Source organism: Dermacentor albipictus, chromosome 1 (genome assembly GCF_038994185.2).
Source record: "Dermacentor albipictus isolate Rhodes 1998 colony chromosome 1, USDA_Dalb.pri_finalv2, whole genome shotgun sequence".
Lineage (NCBI taxonomy): Eukaryota > Metazoa > Arthropoda > Arachnida > Ixodida > Ixodidae > Dermacentor > Dermacentor albipictus.
The window spans coordinates 430,069,209-430,094,438 of NC_091821.1; the positions used below are offsets into that span (position 1 = coordinate 430,069,209).

Sequence of the window (25,230 nt, forward strand, 5' to 3'; positions counted from 1 at the left end):
GACGTTTTGGTCGAAGGAACCGCCGCAATTGCGCTTATTGATACTGGGGCTGCAGTTTCTGTTATCGACGACAAGCTTTGTCGCAGCCTCCATAAGGTCACAACGCCGTTGTCTGGTATGCTTCTAAGCACCGCGACTGCGCAGCATATAGCCCCGCTCGCTCAATGTACTGCCAGGGTGGTCATCGACGGCATTGTCTATGTTGTTGAATTTCTCGTGTTGTCATCATGTTCACATGACATTATCCTCGGCTGGGACTTCTTGTCTCATCATCGTGCCATCATCGACTGTGCCCGAGCCGAAGTAGCGCTTTTCCCGCTTGCCGATGCCCCACTGCCTGACCCTTCTGAACAGAAAGCCTCCAAGCTCACTATTGTGTCCGATACGGACATACCACCCGACATGTGTGCGCTTGTGCCCGTCTCTTGCTCTACCGCGCCAGACGCTACAGTGCTTTTTACACCGTCGCCGATTTTTCTCCGTCGCAAGGCCCTACCTCTCCCATTTGCCGTCCTCACCACTGCGTCTGGATTATCCTCAATGCTTGTGTGTAACCCGTCTCACTACCATGTGACGTTACTGCGCGGCGAATCACTCGGTCGTGTTCAGCCCCTTGACCCGCTTCACATTCTCGATGTTACCGACGACACGGCCTGTTATGAACTCGACGCCCTCACTTCTCCCGTGCCATGCGCATCATCATCATCATCGTTGTCGTCATCGTCGTCAGACGTTCTTGAATCTGTCGTAGACGCCGATCTGCCGCCTCCATATCGCCAGCAAGTCTTCGCGCTTCTTCAGAATTTTCGCTCGTCGTTTGACTGTGACCAACTATCCCTGGGACGTACGGCAACCGTCACTCACAGCGTACACACTGGTTCCCATCCTCCTTTACGCCAACGACCATACCGCGTATCGGCAGCCGAGCGAAAGATCATTAACGAGCAGGTCGACGACATGCTGCACCGTGGCGTCATTCGCCCTTCCCACAGTCCTTGGGCGTCTCCTGTAGTATTAGTACGCAAGAAGGACGGGTCAATACGCTTCTGTGTGGATTACCGTCGCCTCAATAAGATCACTCGTAAAGATGTCTATCCGCTGCCTCGGATTGATGACGCCCTCGACTCCTTGCAAGGCGCGGAGTACTTCTCATCTTTGGATCTTCGCTCCGGCTATTGGCAAGTGCCCATGGCAGATGACGACTGTGAGAAGACAGCTTTCATCACGCCCGATGGCTTGTACGAATTTACCGTAATGCCATTCAGGCTCTGCAACGCGCCCGCTACTTTCGAGCGCATGATGGACACCATCCTTCGCAACTTCAAGTGGAAAACATGTCTGTGCTACCTTGATGACATCGTGGTGTTTTCGCCAGATTTCCCGACGCACCTCGTTCGCTTGCGTGAGATACTCACCTGCCTCACCTCTGCTGGTCTCCAACTTAACATCAAAAAGTGCCGTTTTGCTGCTCGCAAGTTAACAATATTGGGTCACGTTGTATCGAAGGACGGCGTGCTTCCTGACCGAGCCAAGCTTCGCGCGGTCGCAGAGTTTCCGACGCCCACTACTCTTAAGGCACTCCGCAGCTTTATAGGGCTCTGCTCTTACTTTCGGCGTTTTGTGCGCAATTTCGCGACTATCATCGCACCACTGACCAATTTGCTTACCGCTACTAACGGCATCTCCGCGTGGTCAACTTCCTGTGACGAAGCCTTCCAGCAACTACGTCGCCTACTTACTTCGCCACCGATTCTTCGACACTACGATCCCACAGCGCCTACAGAGGTACATACGGACGCCAGCGGTATCGGACTTGGTGCAATCCTCGCACAACGGAAAGACGGCTATGACGAGTACGTCGTCGCGTATGCGAGCCGCACCTTAAAGAAGGCAGAAGCCAACTACTCAGTAACAGAAAAGGAGTGCTTGGCCATTATTTGGGCGCTCGTCAAATTTCGTCCATACCTATATGGTCGCCCTTTTGACATTGTCACCGACCACCATTCACTTTGCTGGCTGTCCTCGTTGAAGGATCCGTCAGGTCGCCTAGGGCGATGGGCACTCCGCTTACAAGAATATGATATCCGCGTTGTCTACCGATCGGGCAGAAAGCACGCTGACGCCGATGCGCTTTCTCGATCGCCGCTACCTTGTGATGTGGCTTCATTGTCTTCGCTCTTCGCATCCATGTCAGCCTTCAACGTCGCTGATATGCCGGACGAGCAGCGTAAGGATCCCCTGCTTTCAACTATGCTGACTTTCCTCCACGACCCATCCGCCACACCCTCTTCTCGAACACTTCGTCGCCAAGCCGCTCACTTTACTGTCCGCGACAACGTCCTTTACCGCAGAAATTATTTGCCTGATGGTCGCAAATGGCTCCTGGTGATACCACGACACATGCGTTCTGACATATGCGCTTATTTTCATGCTGCTCCTCATAATGGTCACGCCGGTGTTCTGAAAACGTATACTCGCCTAAGGCAGCGTTTCTACTGGCACGGCATGTATCACTTCGTGCGCCAGTACGTACGCGCTTGCACGGCGTGCCAACGGCGGAAAATTCCACAGCGCCCACCTGGTGAGCTACAGCCGCTGCCCTGCCCGGCTCGGCCCTTCGATCGCGTCGGCATAGACCTGTACGGGCCACTTCCCTGCAGTTCCTCGGGTAACCGATGGATAATTGTAGGTGTCGACCACTTGACGCGCTACGCCGAGACTGCCGCACTCCCGGCAGCCTCTGCGCGCGAAGTTGCGTTCTTCATCTTGCGGAACTTCGTTCTTCGACATGGCGCACCACGCGAACTGCTCAGCGACAGGGGCCGTGTCTTCTTGTCCGAAGTCATCCAAGCCCTTCTCGCTGCATGCAGCATCGTTCACCGCAAGTCTACAGCCTACCACCCGCAAACGAACGGCTTGACAGAGAGGTTCAACCGCACACTCGGTGACATGTTGACTATGTACGTCGCCTCGGATCACAGTAACTGGGACACTGTTTTGCCGTTCGTCACGTATGCCTATAATACGGCCACACAAGCTACCACTGGCTTTTCGCCCTTTTTTCTGCTGTATGGACGAGAGCCCTCGTGTACTATGGACACAATGCTCCCATACCGACCCGACGCTTCCGAATGCACGCCTGTGTCTGAAGCAGCCAAATACGCCGAGGACTGTAGGCAGCTCGCGCGAGCCCTTACGACCGCTGCTCAAGGTCGTCAAAAGCTGCGGCGTGACAGTGACGCGCTTACACCAGTTTTCCCGACTGGTTCCCTTGTTTGGTTGTGGGTCCCGCCTCACAGCCCTGGCCTTTCGACCAAACTCCTTGCACGCTATGATGGCCCCTACCGCGTCATAGACCGTACCTCCGCTGTCACCTATGTTGTCGAACCTGTGACACCTTCACCCGACCATAGGCATCGCGGGCGTGACACGGTTCATGTCAACCGACTTAAGCCGTACTATGACCCCCTCATCCTACCTACGCCGTAAGTCTCCAGGATGGCACCTCTTCTCTCCCGGGGGCAATTGTGGTGAAGAGGAAGACGAAGAAGGCGCTCTTGTTGCGGCTGTGCGCGTGATCAGCGTTTGTCGACTGCCAGCGCTACCAGACTGTGCCCAGTGCCTCTTAATAAATCGCCTTATTACACTGTCATTGTTCCCGTGGCACAGCTAGCGTTGCGAGACGTCGTGTTAACTGCACAGCGCTCGGGATCGGCCCACGTTATCCAGTCCTCTCCACGTTGCTCCTAACGTTACGTAAAAGCTGTGTCACATTACAGAGTTCTAGCTTGTGTGTAAACGGGTGAACCTTCACGATACACCGTGTTACCGGAGACCTGAACTGCAGCAATAACGCTCGCAGCGACATCACGCGACGCTTTGTCCAACCACAACGCGTTAGTCGCGTTTTCGTGTTACGTGAGTGCTCTCGCCGCAGAAGAATAAAGACCCTTCCTGGTGCCATACAAGAGTCAATAACCCTTCGCAACCACCTCTGGACATTGCGGAGACGTGGCAATGCACGCATCGATTTCACCACTTGGCAAACTCCGAACCACTCGAATAGAGATGCCCCCACACGAAGTAACCAAGGCTCGATGCTGTCCTTCTACACTCCGACGGATACCAACTAGCAATGTTGTCGCCGGCAAAAGTTACCCTCCTCAGTAACCTCGGGGAGCCGGCGAGCCAACTGGTCACCTACGTAGCGAATGGCCACGGCGTTCACCCCAGCTTGGGACAATGCACCGTTTTCTGCACTTGCCGATGCCAGGAACATGGCCACCTGGACACTGCGAGCAGCGTGCCTTCTATACTATTGCACTGGGTCTCTCTGTCCGTCAAACATCGAGAACATGTACGCTTTGCTGCACTGCCAGTCTTTTTGGGCGTACTTGCATGCGTTACCCGGAGGGACGAGGCTGTTCCTCGCGCCGCTTGAACTTCGCCCGCTGTTGTCACGGAGGAGAACGTGTATGAATATCCACACTAGTGTTCCCCGCGGGAAGGCATATACCCACTCAAGGGGGGGGGGGCAGTATTAACAAAAAAAGTATCCATGTCAACAATTACGCCGCTGCCGATACTTTGCGCGAGCAGCTCAGCGAAAAAATCCCCCATAGTAGTAACGGCGAAGAAAGCGGCAAAACTATGAATGACGAAACGAGCGTTTTATGAGGCGAACCTGTGCCCTCAAAAACAGGCTACACTCAAAGGACGGTGACAGTGGCGAACAGAGTCGGCGATCGTCGAAAATCTGATCTGCACTGTAAAATAATTTACACCCCGAAGGGTTTTTTGAGTGTCTATAACTAACCCCCTAGCACCCCTTTAAAGGGGTTTTTAAATGAGCCATCACACCCTTATGCTGGGTATTATTGATTGAAGTAACACCCTTAAGTTGGAAGGTGCTTTGAACAGTATAACACCCTTCGTGTAAAGGGTGCAAGGGTGTTTTCAGGATATTTCTGTGAGGGTGCAAGGGTGTATTGCAGTGTTGAAAGGGTGCAAGGGTGTTTTGAGCAGTTTGTCATAAGGGTGTAAGGGTGCTTTGAAAAGCTTTGTAGAAGCATGCTGCATTGTTTCTAGTGGACGAGCCTGCTTGTGGGGCAAGAAACAAAAGATTTAATACACCAGAGTACGAACAGCTAATTTATTTGTACCTTACTTCTCGTATTCCGCTTTATGAGCTGAAATAAACCTTCTTGCAACACATTTTGGGAGTGATACATTCACATTTAGAAAGAGGTGCTCTAACACACAGGATATATTAGATGCTTGCTTGGCGTAACTGAAGTCAAAAGCCCAATAGGCAGCCATCATGGCAGTGGTGCCCTCCTGTGCATCGATGACTCTAGCCAGCTGCCTCTTCTCGGCAAACAAGAAGAGCTCATCAGCAGCTTCAAGGGTATTGCCGCAGTACACAACGCAGGGTGTACATGGCTTGTCTTCATCCTGTAGGAAGACGAAAGTACACTAATCCTTCTGCTCCACTAATATGGGACTACTAAAAGCTTACTCTACTGACAAGACCACAATGCCCTGTTTACTTCCAGAATTGTTATCATTTCAAATGAACAGTGCACATGTGTCGTTTAATAGGCTAACCTCAATCCGTAAATTAAAAGAAATAAATCTGAAATGTAGTCTTTCCTTTGCCTGCAGACCAACACAGTGGCAACATGACTTAAAGAGATACAAAATCATATCTTGTAGGTTTTCTTCAATCCTTTTTGTCGGCAATTTACCTGTAGCCAATTTTCGATTAAATTTATTTTTAGAAGTTACGTACACAGAGAATCAAAATTCAGTGAATTATGCTAGTTCTATGCAACAGAGAAGCTCTTCCAATGAGCGCATTTGCGTTTACACGAATGTGTCAAATGCCGTAGAACAAATGTGATACGATTGCTATAAATTGGAATTATACGTCACTAAAATTATGAGAAATTATACCGATAGTATTATAAATTATGTAAATTGCAAGACATGTCTTACATCGTTATGTGGAACTTTAGCAAACTTACCATATGCACAAACATTGTGTCGACTGCCTTGGGCTCGTTTAAAATTTTGGATAGGAGCTGCAGGATTCGCACAGCCCGTATATCTGAAGAAAAAAAAAACATGAAGTCATGACCTTTTGCCTTCCCAAAACACAATAGAGTGATGCTTCACTTTATGAATTTCGCCTTTCTTTACTACCTTTGTATCAAGCAGACAGAGGCAGCATGCGTGGTACTTGGATTATGTCACTTTGTAATGGTAAATAAAGCGACTTTACATGATTACCCAATAATTAATTTTTAATGCTTTAAGTATGGTATGTATCTATGATGTATTTGATGCACCAGTTTAACAACTTCCAGTTGATAGTACTAGTACAATCTTTGAAAAAGAACAGGGAGGCTCTACCAGCTGTGCCATTAAATGGCACAGCTGATTAGTGACAATGATTAGTTTCAATTAGTGACAATGGTCAGATTTTTAGCAACGAGATGGTCTGCGCTTGAACTGTAAGACCTTCTTTGTGTGTTACTGCTTCTGCAATTGTCAAACAATCAACTGGCAGCTCAATTTGTTCTGTTCGTCGAACCATAGTTACTGTTCAGCATATTTTGCAAAAAGACAGCCAAACAGCGCTACTGCTTGTCGGACATCAGTGACCAGTAATGTCCTATCTCTCCCCACCCCTTCCTTTAAGTTCACTCATGATTCGAATTGGTCTTAAAATAGAAGAGCAGAATTGCAGCTGTGCAAACCTAAATAGCCGCACATCGCAGGCAAATAGGTTAGCAAGCAAAGTCCAATGGAAAGCATATCAAGATTTTGGTGCACACTTGTCACTTACGCTTCCTGCGCCTTGCTGAACCACTTGAAGTGTGGGCCTCAATAACACGCGTTATGTCTTTCTTTTTGGCCCCCAATACTCCTCTCAAAGCGAGGCACTGCGTCTTCTCGAAGCCGCTTTCAACACTTTTTGCGCCATCCTTCTTTATAAGGATGTTGAAGTCTTCAAGGAACTGAAATATAGTTGAAATAAAACATGCACTATACTTTCTAAGCTCACATACAATCAAAACGTCACAGATCGAAACCACCGCTAAAGTAGGCAAGAGTATAATGGACTTCAACTGCAGGCCGATTGCATCAGTGCATAATACATTGCAACTGTAGAGATGAATTGCAAGAATGGACTGACTGCACTGAAAGATGAAGCAAACAAAAACGAATTAGACAGCACCGTTTATGCATATGAGTACAGAGCAGTCCAAGTGTTTTATTCAAGCAGTCGTCTTCCTGCTAGCAATATATCGAGCCCTTCAGTTCCTCAGATTCTCGCTCACGAGCTTACATATACAGTGCAATGCCTGCTGTTGACAGTATTTTCCACACCTGTATGTATGACCGTGAGTGACGATTATTGGGTGACACTCTGACAGCTAAGTTTACTACAGATACACAAACGTCCATGAAAGTGAACAAGAGGAGAGCTGCCACCGTAGCTAAACAGGTATAAAGCATCGCAACTTCATTGCTATCATTGTCATGCAAAAGTTTTGGGTTTTACGAGTCTTTTTTCTCATCTTGATTTCACTTGTCATTAATATTACAGTTGGTTATTTCTTCTGTTCTTTCCTTGATTTATTGTTTATTGGCTTTGTTTTCTTGCAGTATTCTTGCAGTGGGCTTCCCAATAGCTTTTTCCGGTTCATTTCTATCCTTTTTTTTATCTCAAGGGGTGCATATTCTGCAATTCGGCATTGTAATGTGGAATATTTGAAGTGGTGGTCATCACTTGCACGAGAAATCGCAGTCTAAAGAAATCAATTATTCACTTCAGGGCACATATTTCAATTGTAAAATACAAACCGAGCAGTAACACGGTCATGTCTACTGCGTACAAACCTAAACACAAACACTACTTTCAAAATGTCAATCCTTAAATAGTGCTACAAATTACATTCGCATTTCAGTTACGCTTCCCAGAAGCCTTCCTCCAGCAGTAGCAGTGGCATCACACAAACCAGTGTGAGATATTTCTCCGACATGCATTTAAAGCACGTAAAATAGGGAGAACTGGACAAACGTGGGGCTCTGTGAAAACTCTATCGAAGCATCCGTGAAGCATCCGTGATTTTTTTAGGCAGGTGATCTAGTTTCGTTGATGTGCTTGAATAAAAAAATACGACATTGCACAAGGTTACTGCAATACATTCAACCATAGCACATTCAGTTATGAAATATTGCCTATTGTGGCACAAGTTTTAAGGACTTTGCATTGAAGTGGCCCTATTGTGTACAGAGCCATCAAACCAGTCAGGTACCAACTCGAAATTTACGCAGGACACAGCTCCCTATAGATCACAAGAAGGTGTTTAAGTAAAGAAGCATTGAATAATGCAAGACAACTGATACAAGGTGAGCGAGGAGATTTATAAGGTCAACGAAGAAGAATTGGCAGCATGAAAAAGATTTGCATGGTGCGAGGCTCCCATGCGCAATGTGTTCAGAACCCTTTCATATTGCAAAAGCATTCTGCAACTGTCGGAAACAAGGAAAGCCAGAGCTTAGAGCTAACTAGCGTTCCCCCTGTCAGAACCTTGCATGCGAGCTGATAACACACATACTGTCAAATTTTTGTTGCTCTCACTGCTTAAGAGGAGAATCAGTGGCATAGAAGATGCACAGCTGTAACAAGGGCATACCAAGAGCACTGAGTGCTCTTTGGTGCTCATTAGGTAAAATGATAACATGCCCAAACAGAAAATGATAAAATGTCCTTCAATGATATAGTTTAGATATTTGATGTTTCTTTCACTAGGACCGATATGTTTATGACATCGCCAATAGTGGAAAATTTTGTGCACACTGAATGAAGTCAACAAGAAAAGGACACAAAGACCAGTGCAGGCTGACAACTGAAGTTTTATTCATAAAAACAGCCCATATATACCCACGAGACTCGTCACATGATCAGCACGCATGGACAACAGAGAATCCGTTCCACATGATAACACACATAACATCATAGTAGAACACTATCGTCTAATATTGAGAAAGTTGATTTCACTTTCATACAAAGCGACAGACGGCTGGCTAACTCAGTCTCCCTGTATTCTAGATATGTGCCAAGCTTCTGCAGTTTCTCTTGTCTAATTAGGACTAACATACAAAATAGTGTTTTTTTTTAAACAGTAGTTTACACATGCTCAATGAACGTTGTGCACAGTGCATGGCCAAATGCTTACAGGGCCTTCCCTTCAAGCTGGCCAAGTGTTCTCTTCTCTTAACTTTACATTTATGCATCGGCTAGCCTGACCGACATAGTGATGGCCACACTTGAAAGGAAGTTTATATACCACTAATAAGTGCCGGGTGCATCACGTGCACCAGTTTTGAAAATGTAAACAAAATGTGGTATAGAAAATTTCTTTCACGTGTAGGCAGCACTACCTCGGTCATACTGGCCAAGGCATACACGAAAGGTTAGAGTAGTTGGCCAGCTTGAAGGGAAGGCCCTATATGCATTTGGCGATGCGCTGCGCACAATGTTCATTGAGCAGCGTAAACCACTGCTTGACAAAACTGCTATTTTGTACGTTTGTCCTTACCAGACAAGAGAAATTGTACAATTTTGGCCCATATCTAGAATACAGGGAGCATGTGTTAGCCAGCCATCTGTCGCTTTGTACGATAGTGAAATCAACGTGCTCAATATTAGGTGATAGTGTTCTATTATGATGTTATGAGTGTTGTTATTATGTGGAACGGATGCTCTGTTACCCATGCGTGCTGATCATTGTGACTAGTCCCGCGGGTATATACGGGCTGTATTTAGGAATAAAACTTCAGTTGTCAGTCTGCGCTGGTCTGGGTCCTTTTCTTGTCGACTTCGTTCAGTGTGCACAAAACTTTCCACAATGAAGTCAAACCAACTAGCCCACCTTTCAGTTTTATTGTATCGCTAACAGTATTATGCATGCATTGTTTTTTCTGCGTCTGCCCATTAAAATTCGCGAGTTTGGTACTCTCTGCTTCATCATCACAATAACGCAACATTTGGCAAGCAGAACAATGTGTGCATGGCAATAGCATGGTCCTCAAATGTCTCATTTATATGCATTTATTTTTTTGCGGTGTAGCGGCTGATGTGCTTGTGCTCTAGGAGAAGCACACATACCCGACTGCACTTTATGCATGCAAATAGCAAGATCAGAGGAACTTTCTTGCGCCTGAGAATAATATTTATTTAGAAGTACAGCTAAGCTGCCACGTTATTTGCCGAAACCTCCAAAAGCTTTTCACTGATAGTTCATGACACATGAGATATGTAATGAAAGCACGCACCCATTCTATGTCCGCCAGGTACGGATACTTCTCCATGGCTACCACAGGTGACATCCGGCACAGTTCCTTAACCCTCGCAGAGTGTGTCAGTTGCAGCCTGGAGAGCATTTGCGGGCTGTCAGGGTTTGCCTTTTTACATTCGGCAACCAGCCAGGCTTCATGGTGCGCAAGACTGCAGCTGTCTTCACCACTGGGCACCAAACGTTGTGACTGCACATCGAAACATGAAATGCATCTTCTCAAGATGGAATGGAATGATAGATGTAATTAATGGAATAGCGATCCTTTAACGAGTATTTAGGTAGAACGTGCAGTATGATGCCCTTACCAAAACGGGTCCCACTTTTCCACGCTGCAATACTTCGGGAGCAGCACCATTGGATGTTCTTGGCCGCTTTGCTGCAGTGCCATACTTCTGTCGGTTAATTACCACTCTATCCGTGGCCAGCTTCCGTCGTTCATTTTTGAACTTTTGCCGCAGCATCACAACCCAAGAAGCCTGCAATTTCAAATAATCTTTAAGAAACCAGCATTCCTTCTTTCGCTTTCATGACTGAAGTGAAGCAAGAAAGCCCCTTTTGGTTCAAAACACCTTAGCACATTACCCAAAAAAGAAAAAAAATATATATATACAGTCACTACACAAAACGTATTTCATCCTAGTCCAATGACTGCCGTATAGCACTCAATGCTCTGCAATAAATGACCAACAGAAGACATCAAATTATTGTGAGGATACAGCGTGCCAGCAGCTCCTATAATGAAGTTTGTTCTTTTTGCATATACAAAATTTTTAACAATTGTGACAGCACATTCGTAATATTTTAACTTGATTGCTCAATGAGGTGGACATAAGCTACACGTTACATCAAAATACATAATTGAATAATTCTCGTTCAGTTTTTAAGAAATTACTTTACAACCAATATTGAACCTTATGGCTTGTAGTCAGTGCAATTGCAAGGCATATCTACTTGCAACAAATTATGAGGCGGGTTTGATGTAAAACATGTAACGTTTCACTTTTTAAAGAAAACACCATTTTATGCACTATATAGAGCACAAAAAATAAACAAAACGCCGATGTACTTCTTTGCCCACTTTTGAAATGAATATTCTGAAACTGGTGTAATCCGAGAAATCACTTCAGGTGAATATGCCTTGTGAACTCATTGGCTACAAATTATAAGTTGCAATATGCCCCAAAATGAGTTAAAACCCAATTAGTAAATTTTCTTTCACTGCTGTACATCACAAGAGATATTGGCAAATTCTGTATAGTCTACAGAACACAGGTGGTGTACTTTTTGTAAACTTAATATGATGCATCACGGTTTGTGTTCAATATTTCAGATATTCTCATATAGCAGCAAAGAAAGATTAGGCTTCTGAGTCACATGTTTGGCCAGCTAACATAAGCTCTATGCTGGCACAGCACATAAATACTACTAACTTGTGTTTTTTCCTCACACCTATGAAAATGACTTTAACGGATTCAGTCGCAACAGTTAATTGTCTTCACATATATGACTGGCAGAGTTTGTGGTACTGTGCCAAGAGCGCTGTCTGCCGTACGACGCATCCAGTGCCGTATATCGCGAAAGCGAATCTATCTTCAAAAGTGATCACCAAAGAGTACCGCCTTTGATATGTTGAAAAAGCACTAAAATACAGGATTAACGCAGAACGACCAGGGAAATAAAAAAGAGCATGCACAAATACCATCTAATGTAAAATACTAAGCAATTAAATACCAGGTCTCAAAATAGCTGGCTCTTAATGCTTCTAATGTGCAGCCTTCTTGCTCTGTATGTATTCTAGCTTGGCTAAAATAAGCACTCGCTAGTTACTATATCCTCCACCTTACAGGTACTTTTCAGAGCTACCGAAGGTACGAGGCATACACAAGCAATATCCTTGCGCAGTATCTAATAGTTCCACATGCTACTACTTAATTAATGGCAAAATTAGAGAGTTGTCATCGCTTGGTACAAGATACGTTACAAGAATAGATGATGTGTTAGGACCTTTGCGCATGCACATCATGTACAGCAAAATTCAGCAGCCGCTCAGCAGACGATGCGGTGCAGATGAACACATCTCGAGGGGCATTCAGCCTTCTCATTGGCTAAGGAGTCCAGCAGCTTCCAGCACTGTAAATTACTTGCGATAGTTTGGGTAAGCACTCGCCAGTCTTCCTATGTGACTTCCTTTTAACCTATATTGCCATTGATTACTAACGGCTATTTCATTACATATATGTATATTTAAAGCTTCATCACAAAGGAGATCACTTACTCTGAGCAGATTAGGAAAACAACATAACTCATGCATTGGTATCCCAGCCCAACAACAAAAGGAAAAAATACACAGGTATTCTGCGATACCACTCACATGTCCACTGCCACACGGGTCAGCAAGCTCTGGGTAGCGGCACACTAACATGGATGCAGCGCCCTGGTAAAACTTGTGCGACGGATACCTGCAAAATATTTAACTTTCTGCAATAGTACATCTTTCTAAAAGTAAATAAATATTGCAAGTGATTTTTAAATTTCTGCTTGCAAGTTTACTCACATTGTGTGTGCAATCATTTCTTGAAATAAGGAGTCAACAATCCTTGTTGTGATGTATGATGTTATTGGTATGTTCTCCTTCACTACACCATTGAGGAAATGAAGGTCTGGGAGAGCAAAAGCCATCCCATCATCGTCCTCTTGGCTAAACAGCAACAAACGCAGAATTAATTACTGCTACTACACAGCAACAAAACTGCTCATAGTTCTCATGTTATCAGGGCGAATAACAATGTTTTCAAAGGTCAAGCTACTAAGCGCACCAGTGGTATTATACAACCGTTGTGTAATATGTTGGTATCTGCTCAACAATCTGATATTAGGTTTTACTATCACTCCTTAAAGAGACCGACAACCACTTTTTACGGTACTAGTTTTGAAAGATGTTTAGCGCAATATAAACCTTACTGGTCAGAATGTCCAATGCCACAGTGAAAGCACAAGATGTTCCACATTTTCCGCATCTAAACTTATTGATCTGCAGTCGCGAATGTATTATGAATTTGTATGGGGGAAACATGCTGGAAACATTGATAAGCAAGCGCAATAGTTATTCTACGCTGGCGTTGTTGGGAGCCGGCAGGATCTCCAGGTAGTGCTAGTCATGTCGAGCTGGCACCCATTGATAGCATAAACCGATCGCATTTTGCATCTCACAAGGAGACCAGAGAACTTGGGGTACTTATTCGCAAACTTGCACGCGTACAAAAGCCCTCATGTGCGCCGCCATACAATGAGGGTTGCCACAGCTCACCATGGTGTTGGGGTTTCACTCATTACTACGATAGTAACGCCATCTATGTGTTACATTCTTTTAGATCATAAATTCCACATGAAAAAGCGTAAACACCTAAATAATATGCTGATGTTAAGACATACATCATGAAGGGACAGTGCAAGATGGCAAAAGGCAGGAAAAACACAGAACAGCGCTGAACTCATAACTATGAAATCACAACAAACTTTATTAGAAGGCATACACAAACTTATGTACTACCACCCACACCCACGTGTTCTCCCATCATGGCATAAATGTCAGGGCACAGGCATAGACACAAAATCCTGTAATCTAATGCTACAATATGAGGCAGTTTAAAATTCAAATTCACTGTCATACAAATTTATTGATCGCATGCTTACACAACGCAATCTTTTTTACCCAATATAGTAGGCTTCAATAATCTCCCTCGTAGACTGATTGCTATGCGCGGAACGTATTGTGGTGTCTTCATAGATTGGAGTGCACCCATCAGAGCAGTGCCGCGCGACATGCGGGTAGGCATTACCCTTTAGCGAGCGCCTATGCTCTGATAATCTAATGTTTAGGCATCGGCCTGTTCCGCCGATATAGACGGGACTGCAGGAAAAAGGAAGCTCATAAACAACTGCCATTCTACAGTGTACAGGTGGGGAGGTGTGCTTAACAGTGTAGCCTTTCCCAGCATGAATGGCGACAACCTGGTACAACTTCCTATCAATCTTACTGCAAATTTTAATCATCTTGTTAGGGGCAGCAGAAAGAACCTTTACATCAAACCTGCCTGCTACATTCCCGAGGCTGTGCGATAGTTTACATATGGAATTATATCTACTTTACTTTTCTTGTCAGCAAGCTCTGGATTATTCATTCTTGTGGGCGCTCCTAATTTTACACGCTTAGCAAGCTTCGGTACAGTCATGCGGATGGCATCCTCCCGAAAACGTGCCGTTCTTAAACGCCTCCAGTTTAAAAAAAAAACTTGGAAGTCTGGTGAAAACAGAATTTCGAAATTGCGGGAAATATAACCGAAAAAGCAATGCCCTTTTTTACCAACTTCCAATGTGCAGAGTTAAAACTTAAAATTGTTTTTTCTGACTTTGGACAAAACATCCCGCACACTTGCTTATCAGTTCGGTTAAGCCTTGTATCTAAAAATTGTAGCTCGTTCTTATCTGGCATGCACTTAAAATCTAACCCTGGGTAACATTTAATGAATACTTGAAGTACATCATGAACCATTTGTTGGAAATGAGAATTCTTCACAAAGGCCAGAAAATCATCAACATATCTTAGCACATTGATTGTTTGGTCATCTAGGGTACTATCTAGCATAGGTGCTCGCTAATGGGCAATGCCTACCCACATGTCGCGTAGCACTGCTCTGAGCATGGGTGCACTGCAATCTATGAAGACACCACAACACATTCCGCGCATAGCAATCGGACTACAAGGGAGATTGTTGAGGCCTAATATATCAGGAGGCCTACTATATCAGGCCTACTATCGCATTGTGTAAGCATGCCATCATTAAATTTGCGTGACAGTGAACTTGAATTTTTAAACTGCCACATAGTGCAACAATAGATTACAGGATATTGCATTTATGGCTGCACGTTGATATTTATACCATTGATAGGAGAGCATGTGGGTTTGGGTTGTGGTACATAAGTTTATGTATTCCTTCTCATTTCAGCGCTGTCCTGTGCGTTTCCTGCCTTTTGTCTTCATCGTCTTGCGCTGCCCCTTGAAAATGTTCAACCAGTAGCAACTCGCCCAAATGTCGATTCTTCTACTTAAGCAATACACATGGTGCACCTAATATTTGCCCTATGTACAGAAATCATGTTTACGTAGTCAGCTGTCTACTTTAGTATAAAGGTTCCACTCCAAGGTGGCACTGTATGCCGTTTTTCTAGACATTCTGGGCCCCTTTATATTTCCTACATAAACCATGAACGGCATGCTCAATTCAAGATCTATGAATTATCACCGTTTCAATTCCATCCACATTTCGTGGCATGTTATGCGCGGTTGTCGGTCCCTTTAACTTGCTCTTAAAAAAGTTTATTGTGTAAACGAAAGTGTGCAGCACACAAAGCAAGTTTGTTAGCAGAAAAGTGGTTAGGTTGAAATGTTGCAAACAAGCATAATTTCAAGCAACCAGAACTGATATTGAAAGCTGCGTTTTACTGCTCTGAATTTAATATACTCGATGTCCTATACACCAAAGCAAGTTTCCCAGTGTTGTCTGCAATATAACACGCATGTAGCATATTGTCGACAATACCAGAAAACTTCCATCACAGCGGAGCACTCTTCATGTTGACTAAATCCTATCTCGGTTTGCTGCTGCTGCATTATACCAAATACATATTGCAAATTCATCTATATAGCACAGTAGAAATCAGAATCCAATCTTCCAGACCCGCCCATTGTGGAAATTATGTAAGCTAATTGTGATTTCACAATACCGCAAAAATTATTGCAGATACACAAGCAAAGCAAGGACTGGTTATACTTTAGTAAGGTTAGGCATGGGAGCCATGCTCAGCACTCTGTACCTTGAAGCGATGTTGAAACTTCTATCAAGGCTGCTTGCTGAATTCTCTGGACCATATAAACTCGGCTCCTGCAAAGAGCAAATAAGTGTCGTTGGTCTGATACACAATGCTATGACACACAAAATGGAATTCAAACAAACTTTTACTTAAACCTAAACTTGTGCCACCATGACATCTCACCGACTAGACTGTCACTGATGCAGTCCATGATTTGAACGATCATAGTCATCAGCCCATTTTAAGTCCCCTGCAGGACGAAAGCCTCTCCCTACGATCTCCAATTACCCCTGTCCTGCGCCAACCGATTCCAACTAGCGCCCGCGGATTACCCAATTTCATCGCCCCACATAGTCTTCTGCCGTCCTCGACTGTGCTTTTCTTCTCTTGGTACCCATTCTGTAAACCTAATAGTCGAACGGTTATCTAGCCTGCGAATTACATGACCTGCCCAGCTCCATTTGTTTCTCTTAATGTCAATTAGAATATCGGCTACACACGTTCACTCTGGGATCCAAACCGCTCTCTTCCTGTCTCATAACATTATGCCTAGCATTCTTCGTTCCATCGCTCTTTGCGCGTTGCTTAACTAGTCCTCAAGCTACTTTGTCAGTCTCCAAGCCTCTGTCTCATATGTCAGCACCGGTAAACTGCACTGATTGTAAACCTTCCTTTTCAATCATAATGGTAAGCTTCCAGTCAGGAGCTGACAATGTCTGCCATGTGCGATACAACAACACATTTTTATTCTTCTATGAATTTCCTTCTCATGATCAAGGTTCCCTGCGATTAGTTGACCTAGGTAAACGTACTCCTTCATAGACTCTAAAGGCTGTCTGGTGATCGTGAACTCTTGTTCCCTTGCCAATCTATTCATCATTATCTATGTCTTCGGCATATTAATCTTCAACCCCACTCTTCCGCTCTCTCTGTTAAGGTCCTGAACCATTTGTTGTAACTCGTCTGCAATATTGCTGAACCGAACAATGTCATCGGAAAACCGAAGGTTGCCAAGATATTCGCCGTCGATCCTTACTCCTAAGCCTTCCGAGTTTATTAGCCTGAATACTTCTTCCAAGCACGCAGTGAACAGCATTGGAGAGATTGTGTCTCCTTGTCCGACCCCTTTCTTTAAAGGTATCTTCCTACTCTTCTTGTGCATAATTAAGGGAGCTGTGGAAACTTTGTAGATATTTCCCAACATATTGGCATAAGCGGTCAGTAATCCTTGATTATGTAATGACTGTTGGTATCTCTACTGAATCAAATGCCTTTTTCGTAATCTATGAAAGCCATAGAGAGAGGCTGATTGTGCTCTGCGGATTTCTAAATAACCTGCTTGATGACATGGATGTGATCCATTGTAGAGTATGCCTTCCTGAAGCCAGTCTGTTCCCTTGGATGACTAAAGTCCAGTGTTGCCCTTATTATATTGCAGATTATCTTGGTGAATTTTTTATATAACACTGGGAATGTAGTCAAGAGTTCGACGAAAGTTCGTCTTGTCGTACGGGTCCCGATACGTTTCTGTGTTATTTTCACCTTGACTTCGTCAGTGACCGCACTTTCTTCATAACACTGGGAGTAAGCTAATGGACCTGTAATTTTTCAATTCTTTAAGTCTCCCTTCTTGTGGATTAGTCTAATGTTTGCATTCTTCCAGTTTTATGGTACCCTCGCAGTCAATAGACACTTCGTGTAGAGACGCCAGTTTTCCATGCATTATTTCTACTCCATTTTTGAAAAAATCGACTGTTATTCCATCTTCTCCTGTCGCTCTACCCCGTTTCATGTCTAGCAAGGCCCTTCTGACCTCATCGCTAGTTATAGGAGTTTCTGTACCCTGCTCATTACTGCCTCAAATGAAGGCGTTCCGACTCCTCTGGGTACTGTACAGGGATGTATATAATTCTTCCACTGCTGTTACCATACCGTCGAGATTGCTGATAAAACGACCCTGTTTATATTTCTGTGCATACATCTTGGTTTATCCTATGCCAATCCATCAGTGCAAATATTGTCATTCTGTACTAGTGTCCCAAGGATCACTGAAGGATGCTCGAGCAACTTAACAGCAAGATGCATGCATGACGCACAAGACAAGGCCTTTTCCCAACTTCAGGTATAGGGGGCACACTCAGTGGTCCACCTGGAGCACTCTGCCTTTTTAAAAAATGAATTTGCACAGCTAGTGCAGATACTAGAACACATTTAAACTGCTGCCTCTGTATTGACAGCATGAACTGATTTGTTTATTTGACAATGACTTCTATCTACCTCTTAGGACTGGGACACCTGAATGTAGAGAATTTTAAAGGAAAGTTTTATTTGATTAACAGCTGTGCCATAAACAAGATGAGCTGGGAAATGGAGCCAAAACGTCGCAAACCTGGCATTCTCACAACTACCAGTAAGCAGAAAGATGCAAATGCGTGAGCGACTCCTCTCAAGTCCTGGATCACTTTCTAAATCGTAGCCCTACCTGTTTTATAGTTCAATGCGTAAATACAGGCGTTAACTTGAATGGTGCACCCCTGACTCCTGTTTGCTTTTACACGCAATTGGAATCGTGTGCACACAAAGTTTGTTACAGGCTACCAGTTGGGTCAATGTATCGCAAGTGTACCAGTTCGCTTGTTTTTAACGAACTTACCTGCGGAACTGATTCTCAAATACGTTGGAGCGGCAGCCCTAAATTAAATGTGAGGATTTGGATTATCAGACATGCGGTAGTGTGGGCCTCTGGAATAATTTTGACCACCTGGGGTTCTTTAAAATGGACCTAAATCTAAGTAAACAGGCATTTTTGCATTTCGACCGTATCGAAATGCAGCCACCATAGCAGGGATTTGGTCGATTGACCTCGTGCTTAGCATCGCAACACCATAGCCATTAAGCGACACGGCGGGTATCGGCAATCTTTTATGACGGTTATAATTGTTTTAAAGCTATATACATCGTGTTCAGCCAGGAGAAAGAAACAGAATGCAGGCAATGATAAATTTCACGAAAGAAAAACTAATTGTGCTATAAGAAGTAGTGTAGAATTGTGGGCTTCTTAGGTATGTATAATAGCTGTTCGAAAAAATGCATTTTGACGTATTGCGGCATTGATTAGGCATTGCAGCAGCATGGTTTGTTATAAACGAGAAAAATGTTGTTTAACTGAACAATCATCGTGTTGCACAAACATTCACTTATTTCACCTTTGCTGCACCGCAAATCGGTCAACATGTTAGACGGGCTTGCTTCCCACAAGCCCGAAAGATGAAAAAAAAAATGTAAAAGGCAAGCTAGTCTAACATTCTGAGCGATGTGCTTTGCTGCAAAGGTGACATATTTGTGCGTCACTGCAAAGGTTCAGTTCAACAAACTTCGTCTCATTTATATCAAAGCGTGCTATAAATGGTCCATATATCTCTGGATCGAACCCCGACCACGGCGGCTGCATTTGAATGGGGACGAAATGTGAAAAACCTGTATCCTTAGATTTAGGTGCACGTTAAAGAAACCCGGGTGGTCTAAGTTTCCAGAGTCCCCCACTATACGGCGTACCTCATAATCAGGTTGAGGTTTTCGCACCTCAGCCCACATAATTTCATTCTGATCGAAATGCTCTACATACTATATTTTTATTTCGACTGCTGAAATGTGTAGTAATGTATGGTGCAATAAAAATCGCAATGCATCTGTTGGTAATTTTTATCTGTGCCTTGGAATAAGAAAACTGCCAGTAAATTATTTGCAATAGTAATGAAAGATTGGTGCCTTTATACTGCAGTATTAGGTATGAATAATAATCTTGTAAAATATTCTGCATAGCATACTTTCACTTGCGCGTGCAAAGTTCTGAGTGCCCTCATGGCATCTTTTTTTTTTCAGAAAAGGATCTCTTGGCATTCAGGTGAAATACCGCAATTTTTATAATAATCTAAAGTAGTATTCCTTAATGTGAACTTGGCTATCAGGGTGCCCAGGTGCATAAATCTGCATTGCATTTTTCACAATTAAATTGAACAGACCAAGCAGCCCATCTACACACATAAAACAAAAATTTAACAAAATATGCAGAAACAATAGTTAAAGGGTACTGCAAGGGAAATCATACCATTCATAGGAATCAGCTGCTGACATTCACCATTAGCTTCACCACAAATGTAAAAGCTATGGGCAGATACTGCAGTGCCTACAGTAACAAATGTGGCCAGTGTCACAAGCAATCAGCACATACTTTTCATTAGGAGCTCAACTGTACATTCACTGTGCAATACTACATTGCAAAATACAAGATAATCCAACAATGTATAAAACAATGCACTAGTATTATTATGACCAGCATTTTTGAAAATTGCAACCTGCAATGTAAAACCCTCTCCAACCAGCTTTACACAATTATATACTTTATTTTTCCTTTGAAAAATACCATATTTACTCGAATTTAATGCACACCTTTTTTCCGATAAAACGGGCCCAAAAATTGCACGCGCGTTAGAATCGAGTACGACCCTAAATCCACGTTACCATATCGCCATTGGCAATCGAAAAATTGCCTCTTCCTACGCGCTTCTAGCCTAGCTGCCGTAACTTCCTTCATGTGCAGACTTGCATGTTGTACGTGTAACCAGGCGCTGGTGTAACCTAGTCTGCCGCCTGTCTTCCCGTTTTCTGCGTTTATTCAATCAGCTGGAGGCGCCAACTGCGAAGACACGCCGAGTCATCATGATGCCGCATTTAAGGAAAGTTATGTGCGCGGAGACGGACGGAAATCGGGCCACATCACGAGCGTTTGGAGTTCCTGAAACTTGCGTGCTGGACTGCCGCAAACTGAAGAATATTTTCGCCAGCAAAGCAACAAGGAAGGGTATCAGAGGACCGAAGCAGGGCCGCTTCGCCGAAATAGAAGAGCTGCTTGCGGTATATGTGCAAGAGCAGTGACCGGCACAGCGGCTTGTCACGAAAGATCTGCTCAAAGTACGGGCGATTCAGTTAGCCGTGCAGGAAGGGGCTAACGCGGAGTGACTCCAATATCATGGGTTCGCGGTACTGAAATATTTCTATCTCTGCTATTAATGAGGCGACTTGAAAAATTTTTGCGGCAGAACGCTCCCTAGAGGACAAGTAACTTCCAGTGCATAACGAAAATTTCCTATAGGGCCTGGTGAGGGACCCTTTATTGTGACATGCCTCAAGCAGTTTGCGTGCTTTTTATCTCTGCTCTTGCCAAGAGCTTTCATAATGCCAACGTGTGGCTTGCACTTGTCCAAATTGGATGTCGCAGTACATATTATCATTAGATACCTTTCATTAGGCCGCTGCTTCCTGCACATGGCAGGTGTTAGCCCTGGCGTGCCCAGTTTGACACAAATGCCAACAACACAAGAATGAAGGCACCATAATTGTTTCAATGTGCAGCACTCACCTCTTCAATGCATACTTCTGCCTCATGTACTGGCTTGACAACTCGCACAACAGCCATATCAGGGATAGGATCCTCGTCCAACAAATCCACAAAATCATTGAAGTCTTTGTCAAAAATCTGTAGAAAATATAATATTCTGCATCAGAAAAACAATACGACACGAACCACAATATTCAATTTTGACCTGCGTTATGATCCCAGAAGACTCAAGAGCTGCTATCATGTCTTACCGGCTCCTTTAGATATTTAGCTAGTTGTACAATATTTACATCCCTTCAACAATGCACAGTGCTATAATTTATAAAATTTGCTCTATCAACTACCTTATCGCACTTGCATCCCTTTAAAACACTCTCAGTGCTCAGCGATTCAAACACAATAATTCGCCCGCAAGGTAGCCGATGCTTTTTGCGCCATAGATGGGATCAGAGTGATCGTTGGGAGGCCAAATGCGTCGCAATGAGTCACGACAAATACCCTTACCTTCATCGAACACTACAACGCACAAGTTCGGTGTCCCCAGCTCCCAGCGCTGGGGCAAAAAGCATCGGCCGCCATGCGGGCTCATTATCATGTTTGAACCCCTGAGCATTGCAAGGTGCTGTAAAGTACCACATTTCTGTCTTTCCACAAACAGTATACTAAAATTGTCACAATGCGCCAGAGAATCCAAAACAGTAATTTCTCATTCGCAAGCTTCTCTGTTGACCGGACTGTGAATTGTATTACATGAATATAAAAGAATAATGAAGCCTCATTTTTTTATGAACTGAGAAGTACACACATTCCCTCTCAATTTGTTTAGAACTAAAAAAAAGTTATATACGATTTTCAATACTGTTTTAAAGTTTCAGTTGTTCAGAACGTTCTAACCATAGGTCGGCCTAGTGACTCAACACTACACTCATCGCCGACTTCACGGGATTGAGATACAGCGTTAATGAGTGCCGGTGAGTGTGAACTGATCCGTACACGAGACTTAATGGGAATACGAACGAGTGTCGGTGACAGTTACTTCAGTGTGAAATTGAGCGAGTGTTGGCGTGTGCGAGTAGATGCATGTGTGAGCAAGTGCCAGTGAGGGGGAGTAGACCGAGTATGAGCGTGAACGGGGGCTGCAGGTGTGACGTGACTAAGAACACGAGTGAGTGTTGGTGAGTATGAGTGGCTGGGAGCGGTAACGTAAGTGCACATGGGTGTGAGTATACATGGCCTGCTTAAATATCGGTGAACAAGTAGGAGAAAATCGGCTTATTCAGCCGACCTACGCTTAAAACGGTTAAAATTCGTGAAGCTTACCTGAAATCTGTCGGTATCAAAGTTGATCTCTGCAGCCAGAAGACTGCAAACACTGGCAGATGCCTTGAGAGCACGCAAATTGGGCTCCTCTGTAAGCCGCATCTTCCTCCGAGCCCCATTGGCACCCACAGTCACTAGGCATGTGACAGCAGTCATGTCACCTCGATGAACGCAATCGAGCTTTGCAAAAGCGGACTGGCGTTACAGACGACGCAGGTGCAGTGAGACGTTGAAGTGATGCAGATCGTCGCGAAGCAGCCACTACAACGCTTTGAAATGACGAACCGCACGACTGGGTCTTATAAACCATCCTCACCGCCATGCCGGCCATCTTGAAAAGTGGATGTTGGTGCTGATTGGACTGCCTTCTTTGGACCGAGCATGCGAACGCAGGGAGCGAAGGGAACGAGGCCTGCCCAACACACTCACACTCGCGCGCACACGCACAGATACAAAAAAGGCCGACACACAAAAGAATAAAAAAGGGAAAGCAGGCCGTTCAAGTAGGCGCTACACCGATAGCAACCCCCCCCCCCTTGGATGAAGCTGACGTATGCTGCCTGAAACCTACTCTCCCTTTCCCCCTCTATTCCCTCATCTTTCATCCCCCGCCCCCATCCCTAATACGCTGCGCCGTGCTCCCACATGGGCTGCAGAATTAGGCGTACTTTCCCTCTCCCAAATCACGAAGAACTAAACAAGCATTCAGCTGCTCGATTGAAGCGGTGTGCAAATCCATGCCCCATGTGACGGCGCTTTCTGGATAACAAAGCCAGATCTCGAAGGCAATGCTTATAATAGAGGAAGATTGCCCAATGAGCCAGTTGGTTCGACATAATTAACGTGGTTCCGCAAAGCGACGAAGGGACAGGACTTAAGCGGGCAAGGTGTCCTGCGTTGCTTTTATTGCTTAAGTCCTGTCCTTGCGTCGCTTTGAGCAATGCTTAAGCTTACTGCATAGGCGAAAACCATTTTGCGAGCCTGAAACACGAAATAAACACATTGTTTTAAAAAATTAGGTATTCAAATTCTGCGCACAGCGTCAGCTTCCTTGAAAGAACAGAAACAAACTTTGAAGGCACGCTTTAGTGGACTATATATAGTCGTCATATTTTGGACCCCACTCATTGCGAGTAAGAGGGTTTTGCATGGCCTTCGAGATCGTCGCTTGCAGTCACAGAAACAGAACGTCACTTTCACTAACCTAAATTAATCTCAAAAGCTTAGTCTCTTCTGCCGCATGTACTTTTTCGGTATCGACTGAAGGAGCAAAGCACCAAAACAGAATTTGGAATTTGTGTAATGGCGTGCTGATTGCGCAAACAAACGCTGCTACAAAAAAAAAGAAAGAAAAGGAAGAAAAATAGGGTGGAGGACAGACATTTGAAGCCATATTGCCCTTGGCAACGTCATAGAGGCGGTAGGAGTGCTGCGCTGTACGCCTCGTTCCAAAATCTGGCTAATTCAGAGCTCTCAGGCAGACATACTTCGTAAAGAATAATTAACTATAAGACATAGGCTACTCAGTACCAGGCTAGAAAATTCAAGAAATTGAATAACGTTTTAATTACTCGTTTGCGAGAACTGAATCTATGTATAGTGCGCCAATTACTAATGAATTAACTCGTTGCTTCCAAGTTTCAAGTTCTTGGTGAGTCGTTGCGAGAAAAAGGCTTCTGCGTTACGAAAATCAAATCGTATTATTCCAAAGTACACCTCAGTTTATTTATCCTAAAACAGCTTATTTATTCCAAACTAACCTGTGAATCATCATACACAGGAACATACTGCACAAATGTTATATTAGACGTTGTGCTTCTATTTTCGACGCACAAAATGACTTCGAAAAGGTTTCGCGCGCGTTGTCGTAGTTGCCAGAATGGCAGTATTCCGCATTTAAAAGATTTTGTAGCTGCTTACGCTTCGATTCTTTTCGCGGCATTGCGTAGCCAAGAGAAAAATTGTAAAAATATATACGTGAGACTTACTTAAAATGAATTTACTTGGAAACTATGGAACTCACAGAGAACAGCAAAGTCCTGCCACACAGCTCAGTCCAATCAGGCCTTTGCTTTGTCTTCGGCAAACTTTCGTATAAATTATAGGATTGAAAGTTCGAAACAAGTGGCATTCACCTACATTGTCAGGCACCCTTTCTCGTGCCATTTTCTACGTTTTCTACGTTATCAAGGGTTTGGCGGAATGGCGGACGAATTGCATAAGCGGTGTAACTCTCAAGTGACATTGTACTGCGTCTCACAACGTGAT

The 25,230-nt window shown here is 44.3% G+C and overlaps 2 protein-coding genes across 3 annotated transcripts in view; one reads left to right on the forward strand and one right to left on the reverse strand.

Moving 5' to 3' along the window:
• LOC135907460 (cytochrome P450 3A24-like) overlaps positions 1–25,230 on the forward strand; it is an 88,634-nt gene that overhangs the window by 32,015 nt on the left and 31,389 nt on the right. The gene's annotated exons all lie outside the window — the stretch shown is intronic.
• Positions 5,138–23,283, reverse strand: LOC139059048 (sterile alpha motif domain-containing protein 3-like). 2 transcript variants are annotated; one of them, XM_070536871.1, is made up of 10 exons: positions 22,963–23,283; positions 21,664–21,780; positions 16,248–16,315; positions 12,928–13,071; positions 12,745–12,832; positions 10,679–10,849; positions 10,351–10,560; positions 6,851–7,022; positions 6,027–6,109; positions 5,138–5,447 (listed from the first exon to the last, which is right to left on the reverse strand). In XM_070536871.1, exons 1-10 carry the CDS (start codon positions 23,116–23,118, stop codon positions 5,319–5,321), a joined length of 1,338 nt encoding a protein of 445 aa, XP_070392972.1. In that variant the 5' UTR covers positions 23,119–23,283; the 3' UTR covers positions 5,138–5,318. The 2 variants fall into 2 exon arrangements, with proteins under 2 accessions (XP_070392972.1, XP_070392969.1); XM_070536868.1 differs by having other exon boundaries at positions 5,138–5,454.

Excerpts from the sequence above, each read along its gene's own strand:
- LOC139059048 (XM_070536868.1), bottom strand. The coding sequence starts at position 23,118 with ATGACTGCTGTCACATGCCTAGTGACTGTGGGTGCCAATGGGGCTCGG. Across the intron at positions 10,561-10,678 it reads GAAAAGTGGGACCCGTTTTG|TCACAACGTTTGGTGCCCAG; the intron begins GTAAGGGCATCA and ends TTCGATGTGCAG. Across the intron at positions 5,455-6,026 it reads ACACAATGTTTGTGCATATG|GATGAAGACAAGCCATGTAC; the intron begins GTAAGTTTGCTA and ends GTCTTCCTACAG.